The sequence below is a fragment of the Xiphophorus hellerii genome, chromosome 11 (assembly GCF_003331165.1).
Source record: "Xiphophorus hellerii strain 12219 chromosome 11, Xiphophorus_hellerii-4.1, whole genome shotgun sequence".
Taxonomy (NCBI): Eukaryota; Metazoa; Chordata; class Actinopteri; order Cyprinodontiformes; family Poeciliidae; genus Xiphophorus; species Xiphophorus hellerii.
The window spans coordinates 21,852,816-21,866,799 of record NC_045682.1 but is presented as its reverse complement, the minus strand read 5'-3'; the positions used below and the strand labels follow the sequence as shown (position 1 = coordinate 21,866,799).

The 13,984-nt window shown below is 38.8% G+C and overlaps 1 protein-coding gene across 2 annotated transcripts; it reads left to right on the top strand.

Moving 5' to 3' along the window:
* Positions 1 to 442: 442 nt before the first annotated feature.
* Positions 443 to 12,959, top strand: ilk (integrin-linked kinase). 2 transcript variants are annotated; one of them, XM_032575462.1, is made up of 13 exons: positions 443 to 572; positions 986 to 1,135; positions 5,942 to 6,107; positions 6,192 to 6,287; positions 6,455 to 6,551; positions 6,678 to 6,761; positions 6,850 to 6,935; positions 7,017 to 7,126; positions 8,863 to 8,990; positions 10,728 to 10,849; positions 11,307 to 11,406; positions 11,494 to 11,624; positions 12,120 to 12,959. In XM_032575462.1, exons 2-13 carry the CDS (start codon positions 1,047 to 1,049, stop codon positions 12,267 to 12,269), a joined length of 1,359 nt encoding a protein of 452 aa, XP_032431353.1. In that variant the 5' UTR covers positions 443 to 572; positions 986 to 1,046; the 3' UTR covers positions 12,270 to 12,959. The 2 variants fall into 2 exon arrangements, with proteins under 2 accessions (XP_032431353.1, XP_032431352.1); XM_032575461.1 differs by having other exon boundaries at positions 468 to 572; positions 1,010 to 1,135; positions 12,120 to 12,321.
* The last annotated feature ends 1,025 nt before the right edge of the window (positions 12,960 to 13,984 follow it).

Below are 13,984 nucleotides of genomic sequence, written 5' to 3'. Positions count from 1 at the left end.
CCATTTTGTTATTATGTGATTATTTCCTGCTGATTTCTACCTTTTATGGCAGTTATTTGCATTACATAACTACAATTTTCGGTTTACAAAAAGGTCTGCAATCCTTTTTGTCCCATTATAGCCATTCACAACAGGTGATGACATACTGATATGTATCAAGTTCAGCACCTTTTTGAGTCTATGCCACAAAAAAATAAAGGCAATTACAGAGACAAAAATGTGTCGACTCTACCAAGATATACCTTCTAAATGGACCAATGATTGTTTGTGGATCATACTGCAGATAATAAAAAAATATATATATATTTTTTAAAAACCCTTGTGTATTTTAAAAGTTTTATTTCTCCTAAATTTCAAACATTTATTTATGACCCAAAGGCAGCGCTGCATTGCCTCCTGCAGGGGGCGTCGCTGGGTCGTTGTCCCAGGACGTGGCTGCCAGGGGGAGATCTGGAGCCCACATCAACTCGGAAAGCGGGGCGTGGACTCAGAGAGACCAGTGGAGAGGAGACGGTGGTGGTTCTGGGGAGGGGGGAAAAAAAGGAAAAACGAACTCCTCAAGATCCCAACTGGTAAGACTTTCGACACTTCCTCTCAATTTACGCAGTAATGCTTCATATTTTGTTTATGCTGAAAGTTTTGTGGTGGGTTTAATTCGTTATAAAGCAACAAGGGGTTATGATTCAGAGGGGCCAGCCCATCCGAGCCAACGTAGAAAGAAAAAGCAAGGAGGAAATGTTGGAAAGTCCAACTATTTGTTGACTTCACAATACATTTATTTCTTCCTCTTTCAACTGAAGATAATAGCTCATGGTTGGTTTAAAATATAGGAATTCCAGAATCTATGGCTATGAGATTGATATGATTGAACTTCAAGTTCGGCTCAAACGATTTTCTTCTCTATTTACTTGTAAAAAAAAAAAAAACCGTGGTGCTTTTCTTGAAGAGAAAATTGCGCCTAAGGAATTCTCAAACCCTTTTACAGACTCTATGTCCCTGCTTCTTAAAGAGACTGAGAGAACAAACAGCCACTCTACAACACAAGCATGGATGACATCTTCACACAGTGTCGAGAAGGGAACTCAGTGGCTGTCCGTCTGTGGCTGGACAACACAGAGAATGACCTCAACTTAGGGTAGGTTCCTATGTCAGTCCCTAATGTTTGCATTGTGAGGGATTTCTGGTCCATCTGGATGCTGGAATTCATCTGTGACGTTTGTGCAATGACAGGTAAACACATGTCTTGCAAAAACTGGTGGTCTTTTCATAGGATGGGCAAGTACGTGCATGTCAACATGCAGAGTGATTGTTGTTAAAAATACACACATAGTTTACATGGTGGGATATTACTGCTGTGTTACACAACTTGCTTTGTTTGTTTTTTTTACTGGTAATGTTGCTAAACTTAACTCATCTGCACAAACAAAACTTTAACTTTCTGATTAAAACTAAACAATATGAGAAAAATCATTAAATTTGTGATAACATCAGCTATGATATTTCCAAATTTTCCTCATTTTGTGTTTTTCACCTGTCAGTACGGTCATTCCTTCTCCCTTTTTGAACTTCAGCATCGCTGGCACTTCCATCTATGTTAGATGCAGTTTGACTAAATCCCTCTCGCTGAAAATATTGCTGGTACACAAAGTGTGAGTTTGTTACACCTGGAATAGGGAAGTCCAGAAACACCAGGATTTTGTTGTAGTTAACTACTTTTAGCAATACAAAATAATAATAATTTTATTTTGATTTTAGTCGTTAAAACTAAGTGAACGTGCTCCCCATGTTATTTTTTCCCCCCACAGAACTCTGTTCCCCACTGGTTTGAAAACTATAAACCCACATCTGCTGATAAATAGCTTTTTTATGAACCACTTTTGCTGCCTTTTTTGTAACCGTGGATACCATATTGGATATTAAAATTGTGATTGCTCAGAGAGCTTTGGCTTGCATCGCTGCTTAGATTTTATGAAGAGTTGAATGGCTGAGAAGTTTCTTTAGCTTACTAAAGGGGAACCTAAAATCCTTGTTTATGGCCCCAACAGATTGCTTCTGTTCACAAATTGTTATCATAGCCCTGTTTATGGGGGTATATATTGGCAATTCTAATTTGTTGAATAACATAGTACATAAAACAGTGCATATTAGTACAACTGTAGAAATCAAAAGTCCCAACTTTTTTATTCTGAATTGTTCAATTCTAAAACTCTTGCCTTTTTTCACATTCTCTTCATCAGAAGGAGTAAGAAAACTTTTTAAATAAAGACTCTGGTTATCTCATTCTTGGACCCGGCCATATATGTACAGTTTGCGGAGCTGCTGGCCAACCACGCAGCAGCCAAGTCCATTTCCTCTTCTTAGCTCCATACAGGGCCAAGCCCATCGCTGACAGAACTTCTTAGGCAGCTCCCCTAGAGTCACACATAAACAAATGAATAAGCAGTCATTATGATGAAGGCCTTCTTTGGCTGTTACTCTAAGGAAGCTCAACTATGTGGCGCGGCCGCCTCTGTCCTGCTCAGAGCACCCAAAGCGCTGAATAAAGGCTTTATGTGTTGTTGGAATAATAAGTTGGAACCGAAAGAGGCGCCTAAGAGCAGCCAGCGAAGCATTAAATAACTACTCTGCCTCTAGAACCGAGTGACACAGGAAAACACATGAAAAAAAGGCAGACTTAGAAGGAATGTGTAGCTCAGAGTATTTTCCACTCTGTCATTCTTGCATTTTTTTTTCCCTTGTTACTTTTTTTAGCCCACAGGGTGGTTTAGTCTATGACTTGTCTGTCCACAGTGCTGCTACATCAGGTCTGACAGAGAATGAGCCTCTCTGCTCTTTCACTTCAGTGTGAGCTGAAAGACCCCCTCGAAGTTTATTGTTAAACTAACAGCAGAGTTTGTGGCTTCGCAGGGCATTGTGAGAAACCCCAGCAGCCAGGAGACTCTGGGTTAGTCGGTGTAATGAGCTGACCCGTTGGGCCCACAGTGGAGGTGACAGCCTGGCTCCTCGCAGACTGGAAGTGGTCATGTATACACCGTGACTGTGTGCGTCCTTGGACATGTTAGCAGGCATTCCAGCCTGTGTAGAAGTATTTATCACCGGGCCAATCATCAGATGGGAAGAGGCTGCAGGCACAGAGAGGAAGCATGTGCTGAAATCTAAATAAAGATTAGTAGGAGGTGGGTGCGTGAACCTGTGCCAAAGAGCAAACCTCACAGAGAGTGTTTTGTTAGCAGGACGCTCCATAAGATATACTCTAACTTTTCATTTTAGCCATATTCAGGACATTATAAGTATTAAAAATACATTCAGGAAGGCTTTTATACTTAATTTCCCTGGCACCATCTACGTATGATCATTGCCAAAAGAATCTGTCTGACAACTTGAAGTAGGCAACATATAATTCCTCGTTCTTACACAGTCATCAATGTTATTATGGTTTTGTTAAAATGTGTTTACTACAGGCTGAAGGCTGAATGTAATTTACTCAGCATCAAGTTAGCAGTGAAAATATATTTATAAAAATTAATTCTCTTGTCTATTAGAGAATAGACAATATATAATATATAGACAATATATAATTTGTTTTATATAAATTTAAACCAAAATTATGTTATTATTATTATTATTCGTCACCTGAAATACTGCGTTTAAAGCATAAGTTCCCATCTGAATAGCTAAAAAAAAAATTACAATTCTGCAATGGTCTAGTCAAAATCTTGACTTAAATCTGATTGAGATGCTGTGGCATCACCTTACGCTGTCTGTTCATGCTGGGAAATCCTCCAATATGTCTAAATTAAAACAGTTCTGCAGAGTGGCCAAAAATTCACCACAGCGATGTGAAAGACTCACTGACAGTTATTACCAATGCTTGATGACCGGTGTTGCTCCTAAGGATGCCACAAAGAGTTATTAGGTTTAGGGAGCAAATACGTTTTCATATAGGGTCAAGTTAATACACATATTTTCTCACAGTATTTTTACAGCAGTGACATTTGAAGAAATACATATCAAAATCTTAGGAAGAGCTTAGAGATAAATTTTTGGGGGGATGTAGAGCTGTGCTTTTAAGGGCTGATTCTGGTTGGTATGTGGGGTGTCTTGCTTTCAGCTTGTTCCACAACAAGTGAAGCATATTTCAATTAAGATGAGAGCAAAAGACAAGTTCAGGCATAGAAGCATGTGCTTTTTTTTTTTACCTAAAAGGAAAAACAACATTTTTTGTTCTTTTTTTAGGCCACTTACTAATACAGTACAATCACATTTGAGAGAGCAGTGTTTCTTGTTTTCCATGCATCAGAACTCACAATGCTACTTCTGTCTTCTTCCACATCATTAGTAAATATTTAATATGATCATCCCACCACAATGCCTTTGCTTTGGGAGACGTCTTTTCAAAAAAATTACCTTTTTGAAGCTTTCTTTGTACTCGTCTGTTTTTCTGCTAGACGTTGATCTGTTTAAGTTTTGCCAGAGTATTACTCTGCTCTTCTAAAGGAGACAGTCAAATTTATTCCTATTATTTTTAAAGTTATTACATTATTTACACTTGTGAGGTGAGGCGAACCTTGATGATTTTTTCTTTTCATTATGGTAGACTGGAATGATCATATGTCTGTCTGAAAGTGTTACTTTCCCTCTTGTAAAAGTTCAGAACTTCTAATCTCTTTATCTGAGAAAGCATTAACCTTTCATATACCTAATTTATTTTAAAAATTAGTTGTTCCTACTACTCATTTGGAAATGTTACTACCTGAATGGAGACTCTCTCCATACTGCAGTTAACACTAGGATAGCTCAGTTTTCGAGTCCTTCCTATATCGGCTTACCAGGGCCAAAAGGCCGGAGTCCACCCTGACGACTCTGATGGCTCAAATTAGCATCCCTTCTTCAATTGTAAATGTGGTCGTTGACCGTCAGGCCAGAAGGTAGGAGTGTGAATAGTCCATGTTGGGGGTGGGTATCTATGATACCTGCAGGAGATCAGGTCTCCTGTAGGTAGTGCTCTTCAGTTTAGTTTTGAAGCATACATGAAGTGTTTTTGGAGAGATGTGACCTTTTGCAGCTGATCCATGATGTTGTGCTGCATTATCCAGGTCATTTTGCCAAATGTACATAGAGTTTGCAAAACATAGAATCTGTTTCAAAAAATATGCAAAGGTTTTTCTAAAAGAAATTAGTAATGTTTCTCTTTGAAATAAAGCTAAGAGGGTTTAAAATGACAGTTTAGAAATAAACTAACCAAATTAATTGTGTTGATCCACCTCAAAAAAATCATGCAAAAAGTGTAAGCAAAAGCAATCTGGGAGACTTTGCACATGCAAATTTGCATGCAGCCTTTTGTGCTGTGGAGGATAAATAGGTGACTGCTGCTCCCTGCTGCCCTCTGGAAAGAGGTTCTGCAGCATCCGGTGCAGGCCCACCTGGTTCCGAAACAGCTTTTTCCTACTTGCCATCAGACTGCTGAACTCTTAACTGGACTGCACTCAAAAACTGGTCTCCACTTTATACCTTGCACATGTACAGAGCTAAATAACTTCTATTTTACTGTCAGTCCTGCACTTTATATTTTATATTTAGATTTATATTCATATTTTATACTGTTGAAAATGACAACAAAGTCAGTCGAAGTCGAAGTCGAAGTCTAAGGAACAATTGTGCAACTGTGAGATGCGTTGAGGCCATTACCAGGGTACTGATAAGGTAATGGCCCTATTTACAGAACAAAAGCACCTGCTAGAGAAAATCCTTCAGGCCAGTTGGACTATCGAAGCCGATATAGGTATACGTCAAAGTGGACTAACTTGAGCTATTCTAGTGTGCAGTTAAGCGTTTCACTTGCGTCTCTTTGTGTTTGGTTGTTTTGATGACCAGATAAATGTAAAGATGCGACATCCCGGCTCCATTTCCTCTCATATTTTCCATTTGTCTTGTGTGTTAGAGACGACCATGGCTTCAGCCCCCTCCACTGGGCATGCAGGGAAGGGAGGAGTGGCGTTGTTGACATGCTCATCATGAGAGGGGCTCGAATCAACGTGATGAACCGTGGAGATGACACACCTCTACATCTGGCTGCAAGCCACGGACACAGGGACATTGTGGCTAAGGTTCGCTTTCTTAAACAGCTTATATGCTGAAATGCTCTCTCTCTCTCTCTCATGTGTTTTTGTTGCTCTGTTTTATGATGACAGCTGATTCAGTGCAAAGCGGACCCCAATACAGTCAACGAGCACGGGAACACCCCGCTGCACTACGCCTGCTTCTGGGGCCACGATGAAGTTGCAGAGGTGCATCACTGTACAAAAACACACACTTTTCACACCCCTTTTTGGATTCCATCTGTTGGTGAAAAACCGCCCTCTTCTGGGCAGAAACTGCTACTGCAGCAAGACCTGCTTCCTTTATCAGTACATTCTTAATTTTGTTGTAATTCTAGTGTTGTATCTCTTTTTAGGACTTGGTAACCCATGGTGCCCAGGTGTGTATATGTAACAGGTATGGGCAGACACCTCTGGATAAGGCCAAGCCTCACCTAAAACAGCTACTGCAAGGTCAGAATTTTTTATTTACGGATTTTTAAACATTGCAGCAGATTTTCACTAAGATAAAGAATCTTTAAAGGCAAATTAAGAACATTACGCTTATATTTTAAATGTTTTAATTTTTGCTTATTTTAGAAAAGGCAGAGAAAATGGGCCAGAACATGGCCAAAATCCCATACAAGGAAACGTTCTGGAAGGGTACAATGAGAACGCGACCCCGTGAGTAGGATTTGTCTAATAAAATAAGATCAAAATATGATGCGAAATTAGGATTCATGCTTTTTTATTCATGTTTTTCATCTCACAGGTAACGGCACCCTCAATAAGCAAGCCGGTATTGATTTTAAGCAGCTCTCGCTTCTGGCAAAGATCAATGAGAACCAGTCCGGAGAGGTCAGCTGCTTTTACTGCTGATTGACAGTATTTTTTTTTAGCTCCTCCGGCTGATCACTGGAGTGTGTGCTCTTCTTTTAGTTGTGGCAGGGCCGGTGGCAAGGGGATGAGATTGTGGTGAAGGTGCTGCACGTGAGAGACTGGACCACCAGGAAGAGCAGAGACTTTAACGAGGAGCATCCCAAACTCAGGTTATTTATCGTACAACTAGACTGTTGGTGTTTATTATCAGATAAATTTATGATCACAAGTTTACATATACCGGCCATTCATTTTCAATTAATCTAGGAATTTTAATTATTTGCTTGAACAGTCGCAAACAACAAAAACAAAACGACTTCAGTCATTTTTGAATTGGTTGCACAAGTGTGAATTTATTGTGGGTTTTCTCTATTTCACATATGGCCAGAATTATACATGCAGATTCAAATATATAGCAGAGAAACTACACACCAGTAAGCCAAACCAATCATCTTGGGTTTGTTCACTCCTCTTGGCAGAATTGGTAAGCGTTTATGTTAAACTTAAACTACAAAAAAGTTCAAACGTTATATGGTCAAATGAGACAAAGTTTGAACGGTAGTTGTGATTGAGAGTCATGATAGTGGTTTCAAACCTAAGAATGCTTCTCCAACTGTCAAGCACAATGGTGGTAATATGATGCTGTGGTGCTATTTCATTGAATGGAATAAAAAAGAAGGAAGACTTCATCAAATTCTTAAATATCACCTGAAATCAACACTTAGAAGATCAAAACCTCAACATAGTTGTATGTTCCAGTTGGACAATCACCCCAAACACACATCTAGATTGATTTTGGAATGGATAAAGCAGGATGACATTAAACCGTTGGAAACTGTAAGGACTAGGCATAAAAGGCAGATCTGTGACACTACATGACATTTAACCAGTTTGGATGAATATTTGCATTTGAACAATAAAGTTTGTGTACAAAAATCAAGTTTAGAAAAATAATTGAACTTGCCTGTTTTGTAATTATTCCACTTTGTAAGAACAAAATCAGTAATGGAAGAAAATAAATGTTATATTCATGGTGAATAATGAATGAATGTAAAACTATGAAAGGAAAAGTATGCATACAAAACGTGGAGAGTGTGAACATTTGAACTCACAATCATGTTTATGTAAAAACGGTTTTATTTGGAGTCAGTGGTCGACGTTCACTCCAGTTCGGTTGCAGAATGTTTGTGCAACAAAAAAAGGTTAAACACACATCTTTGACACTTTCTTTGACCTCACTAACTGTGATGTCTGGTTTTCTTTTGTGCATTTTTTGCATGGATTTGTTATCATGACATTTAAACATAACTTAAACTTTTAGTGTGCTGACACTAAACCATTCTGACTCAGCTTGCTCAACCCCGAAACACGTCTATAAACCATATTCTCGGCTGTTTGTGCAGCTTGCATGCATCTGAAAGCAAAGAACACTGCATTCAATTAGCAATGCATAACATAAAATGCATGTTTTACTTTTCACCATCCGGACTGGGTTTAATCAGCGTTTCCCATCTTTGAGACTCATTAGGCTGTAAGAAAAGAAAAAAAAACACAGAACAAAAATGAGAGAAGCCTTTAAACTAACCAAGTCAAAGAAACCCCACTGGAGAGACTGAGTAGCGCAGCTGTGTTCTTACTTTAATGTGAGCTTCAGTTCTTTTGCTTTCTTTTGAGAACTTATGTTTAAATAAAAGCACTTTGGCTTAACTTGGGTAGATATTGCAAAAAATGAAAGTGTTTCTGCTAATGAGGTGTAAAACTTAACTTAAAAGGACTCCAGATCATACAAGCGTACTGTTAAATATATCTTTTACAGTTTTGTTCTTATTTCCTTGAGTGAAGTATAATTTTATGTTAACACAGTGGAGTTGAGTTTAGCTGTTTGTTTCTCTTTTTACCATTACAGAATCTTTTCTCATCCAAATATTCTGCCTGTCCTTGGGGCATGTCAGTCCCCTCCCTCTCCTCATCCGATCATCATCGCCCACTACATGCCATACGGATCTCTGTACACCATCCTCCATCAGGGCACAAGTAAGTCATTTGTTTTTACGTGCAAGTACAAAAAAGGAAATTTGCTGTCTTAATTTTCTCAGGTTATAAAACCTCTGCTTAGATTAGCTATAACTCAGTTCAAACCAAACTATTTTCTTACATTTGCATATATCCATCCATCCATCCATTTTCTGTTCACCCTTTGTCCCTAATGGGGTCGGGAGGGTTGCCGGTGCCTATCTCCAGCTACGTTCCGGGCGAGAGGCGGGGTACACCCTGGACAGGTCGCCAGTCTGTCGCAGGGCAACACAGAGACATACAGGACAAACAACCATTCACACACACTCACTCACCCCTAGGGAGAATTTAGATAGACCAATTAACCTAACAGTCATGTTTTTGGACTGTGGGAGGAAGCTGGAGTACCCGGAGAGAACCCACGCATGCACAGGGAGAACATGCAAACTCCATGCAGAAAGACCCCGGCCGGGAATCGAACCCAGGACCCTCTTGCTGCAAGGCAACAGTGCTACCAACTGCGCCACTGTGCAGCCATTTGCATATAAACAAGTATTAATTTCTTCAAAGTGTTTATGTATTTTAGTAGTGAACATAAACATATAAAAGGGAAACAAGATTATTCAAAAAGTGAAACTAGACAATCATGTGGAAGACTGATGACTTGAGCGGTGTCTAGTAGACGGTCATTGACAGTATCCACAAGAAGGGTAAGGCACAAAAAGTCACTGCTAACGAAGCAGTCTGCTCACAGGGTGCTCTGTTCATGCACATTTTTAAAAGGTTGAGTGGAAGGAAAATCTGTGGTAGAAAAAAAGTGCACAAACAACAGTGATAACCCTACATTCCAATTGGGGTGAGCGCTTCAAGAGCCAGCACACACAAAATATTCTGGGTACGGGCTATTCCTCATCCGGGGTACCAACAGGACATTATCAGACAGTATGCACAACACCATCACTGCACCTGACCCACATGAACACAACCACATCCCCAACACGCATCCCCAAACAAGCACAAGCCTAACTTCCACAAATACAGGGCACATGAGCATGATGCATTTGCCACAGAGAAACAGTGTACCTAATCAACACAAGGCCCAACATGCACAATGGCGCACACACACTTACATGCCTGCATAGCCTATTTTTTTGTAGAAATAATACAGACAGGAATGAAAAAGCCTACCCACTGGAGGAGGAAGATGGAAATTCCCAGTGAAGCGACTTTTGCTTGATTTACACTTTTTTTTTTCTTTGCAAACATTTTGACTAGACTGAGCTGTTTAAGAATCTGCTTACTCATTTTTTGCTAGCTTCACTGCACAGTCACATTTAGCTTACAGAACGAGCACCAAGCCACCAAATAAACAAAAGTAAACTAACCAATAAAATTCAGGTTTAGGATGTACATGTGTCCACCCAACCCCACAGAAGCACACAGATGTGCAGGACCGTTTGACACAAAGACATATATATTTTTGTCCCACAATTTTGTTAATAGTAAAAGGGAAAAATAATAAAAAGTCAAATAACAATAAATACATTTTTTATACTCAAAGGAAAGCTCAAGGTACGTACGGTACAGCTGCACAGTACAGCTGCTGTTCGTCTTGTCAATTTATTGAGATACATCTGCATACAAATATAACCCTATTTGCATACACATTACTGACATCCATAACATTTGAATATCAATTTTATTGTTAGTTTCTTAGTTTGTTGTTTTACATTTTGTCCCTCGCTTTGTCTTCATCAGCTCTGGTGGTTGACCAAAGCCAAGCGGTCAAGTTTGCCCTGGACATCGCGAGTGGGATGGCGTTCCTCCACACCTTAGAGCCGATGGTTTCCCGGCTTTACCTCAATAGTAAATATATCATGGTAAGGCACCAGATGTCATATGTTTTTGGGGTCATATGACATGACCCCAAAAACAGTTAACAGCTGATTTTCTACTGCCTCTCTGGCACTTGTCATAATAAGTCAGGAAATGGCTTACATAAAATGACTACTCTCCTAAACTTACTTATATCCTCAGTCACAACATTAATCATCAATAACTGAAACTGAAATACAAGACTATTACATTGATTTTGTAAAGAACAGTGTGGAAGGTGAGGAAAAATTAAATATCCAAAACTTTCTATTGGACAACTGAAATAAAAAAGGGGCATTTGGGGATCAGCAGCTGCATAAAAAACATTATTGTAGCCGCTTGTACACATTAAATGCGCTAATAATTGTGGTAGGCACAGTGTATAAGCAAACAGGGGAAATCCTTGTGTTGTTTGGCACTTTTATGTATGATGAGTCTTTACCCATTGTGTTTAATTTACAGATTGATGAGGATATGACAGCCAGAATAAGCATGGCGGATGCTAAATTCTCCTTCCAGTGTCCTGGGCGCATGTACTCACCAGCCTGGATGGCCCCTGAAGGTATTTATTCCCCCATTGGATCTTCCCAGACCTGTCTCCTTCCTTTTCCATTCATTTTTCTCATATTCTCCTTCCTACCGCTTTCAGCACTGCAGAAAAAGCCAGAAGACATCAACAGAAGATCTGCTGACATGTGGAGCTTCGCAGTGTTACTATGGGAGCTGGTTACCAGAGAGGTTCCGTTTGCTGATCTCTCAAACATGGAGATAGGGATGAAGGTAGCAACACACCAAATGCTCAAACTCTATATTTTTCAGAGTGCATTGCAAAATTATTCACATCCTCTGAAATATAAAATTTCTTACCTCACAGGAACAACAAACTTCCTTGTTTTTCAGTTAGACATTTATACAAACACAAACTAGAGCATAATTGTGAAGCTGAAAAAATGCTACGTTGTCTTTAAAATGTTCTTTTATCTGTAGAAAGCGTTCGGTGTTGCATCAGCTGTATTGGGCCTGTCTGAATCAATATTGGCTTCTTATAGAATTGCCCCGTATTTAGCTTCAGCCAACTTCCAATAAACTCTGACTATTATTGCTGAAGAAAAACATCCAACACCTTGATTCTGCCACTCTGAGTTTGGTTCTGGGGATTGTTCTGCCACACATAGTGTAACAAGATGTTAAAAGTTTTGTGACAAGTGTGAAATATTTTTGCAATGCACTGTACATGACACTTAAACAGCACATAATTTTCCTCCCACTGCTCAGATTGCTCTGGAGGGACTCCGGCCAACCATTCCACCAGGCATCTCTCCTCACATCTGCAAGCTGATGAGGCTCTGCATGAACGAAGACCCAGCCAAGAGGCCCAAGTTTGACATGATTGTTCCCATTTTGGAAAAGATGCAAGACAAGTGATTATCTTAGAGTCAATGTGTCCAAGACTTTTGTTTTGTTTTATTACCCAACCACTCTTTAGCTTCACTCCAGTCATGTATCTGCTACACCACTGTAAATAAAGCCACAAACCACTGTAGCTGCACGTATTTTAAACACGTAATGCTTGTTTTGTGCAAGTTAATTTGAAGTTTATGTGTTACTTTGCCTGTGTTGTTCTTATATAATCACTCAAATGTTCTTGTTGGAATGTTGAAAATTGTATCTGCAGTGTGAATTACATTTAAGTGATTCACAAGACAGAAGCTGATCCAAAGAAATGTGTATAGAATTATAGCTTTTTATACACGCCTGCTATAGCAGATGAAATAAAATTTTATATTTATGACAAAGACATGTTCTAATGTATTATCTTCCCTTTGTGAAGCACTTAGCACTGTAAGAAGAAATACAGTAGATTTCTCATCTACTGTAAATTTTGTAATGACCTTTTGTTGTCAGATTTCATTACATTTGAGGAAATGATTCTTTGAACCATGGTGTCATTTTGCTAAATTGGCAAATCTAGCATATGAAAACACCTATCAATTTTGTTCTCTTAAATATATTATATGCAGTTTTTCTGGTCTGTTATAGTCTTTTACCTTACTGGTGGACCTTTTTAAATTTTGGAACATTAAAACAGACTATTTTTTTTGTAAAAATTAATTTAAACATAAAACAACATCAGGAACAAAATGAATGAAAATACAGCATTAAAATTTTTATTTGTGCATGTGTATTTTACCTAATAAACATTGCTATATAAGTAATGAGATCGGAAGACTTATTTACCTTTATGTTTCAAAATAATGTTTAATTTTGAGAACATACTTAAAAGCATGAACTGCAGTTGCATAGCAGTTTCTCAACTAATTCTGATTCTCATGGCTTAGTGTCATTCATGTTTTAAATGTCTCTGCCACATCACCCCTGATTCAAATGAGTGCATTATTTTCTCAATATGCCATCAAGTGCTGCTGAAGAATGTTTATCACCCATTATTTAAGCCAAGTGTATGGCAGCAGGAAATTGCCTTAAACACTAAGAGCAGTGAGACCTAAGCACCAGGATTGAGATGCACTGAATTATCTTTGATGACCAGGACGATGTTTGAATATAGGGAAGGTGAAACATGTAATGAGAGTTCTGATGAGTAGTGCAGATACAACTAAACTTAAACATTTTCTTAATAGCACAAAATGTAGAGCCCTTCTTCGAGATGTTGAATTTGATTAAGTGTTGAGTGTCAAAAGCAAACAAGCTTCATATGTTTGGAATGTTCTTTTGAAGTCGCAGGAACAATTGATTATTGATCTGCAACATATGCAATAACACGGTTTCTAAATGTTAAAACACCCAGTAAATAAATTCCTCATATCTTCCATGTAGTTACACTTTACTGGGACCAAAGCTGTTATTCTTATCTACAATGTAGGTAACGATAGGTGTGTGGTTTGATACGGGATCCCACATTTGTGCGGCTTTCTGATTTGCAGCTTGATGTTGCGAGAGAATTAGAAACAGATTAGAATAACTACACATATTCTGCAAAATAAAATAAATAAAAAATCCCCATGTCACCAAGGGAGCTCAGCAGAATTATTTCGCATAACATTTTCCCCAGCTATTTGATCAATTAGGAAGAGAAGGAAAAACAAATGACACGTGATCTATCAGCTGACGACCAGACGGTC

Coding starts and splice junctions, on each gene's coding strand:
- ilk (XM_032575462.1), top strand. CDS start 1,047: ATGGATGACATCTTCACACAGTGTCGAGAAGGGAACTCAGTGGCTGTC. Junction 6,288..6,454: donor GCCACGATGAAGTTGCAGAG/GTGCATCACTGT, acceptor ATCTCTTTTTAG/GACTTGGTAACCCATGGTGC. Junction 11,625..12,119: donor ACATGGAGATAGGGATGAAG/GTAGCAACACAC, acceptor CCCACTGCTCAG/ATTGCTCTGGAGGGACTCCG.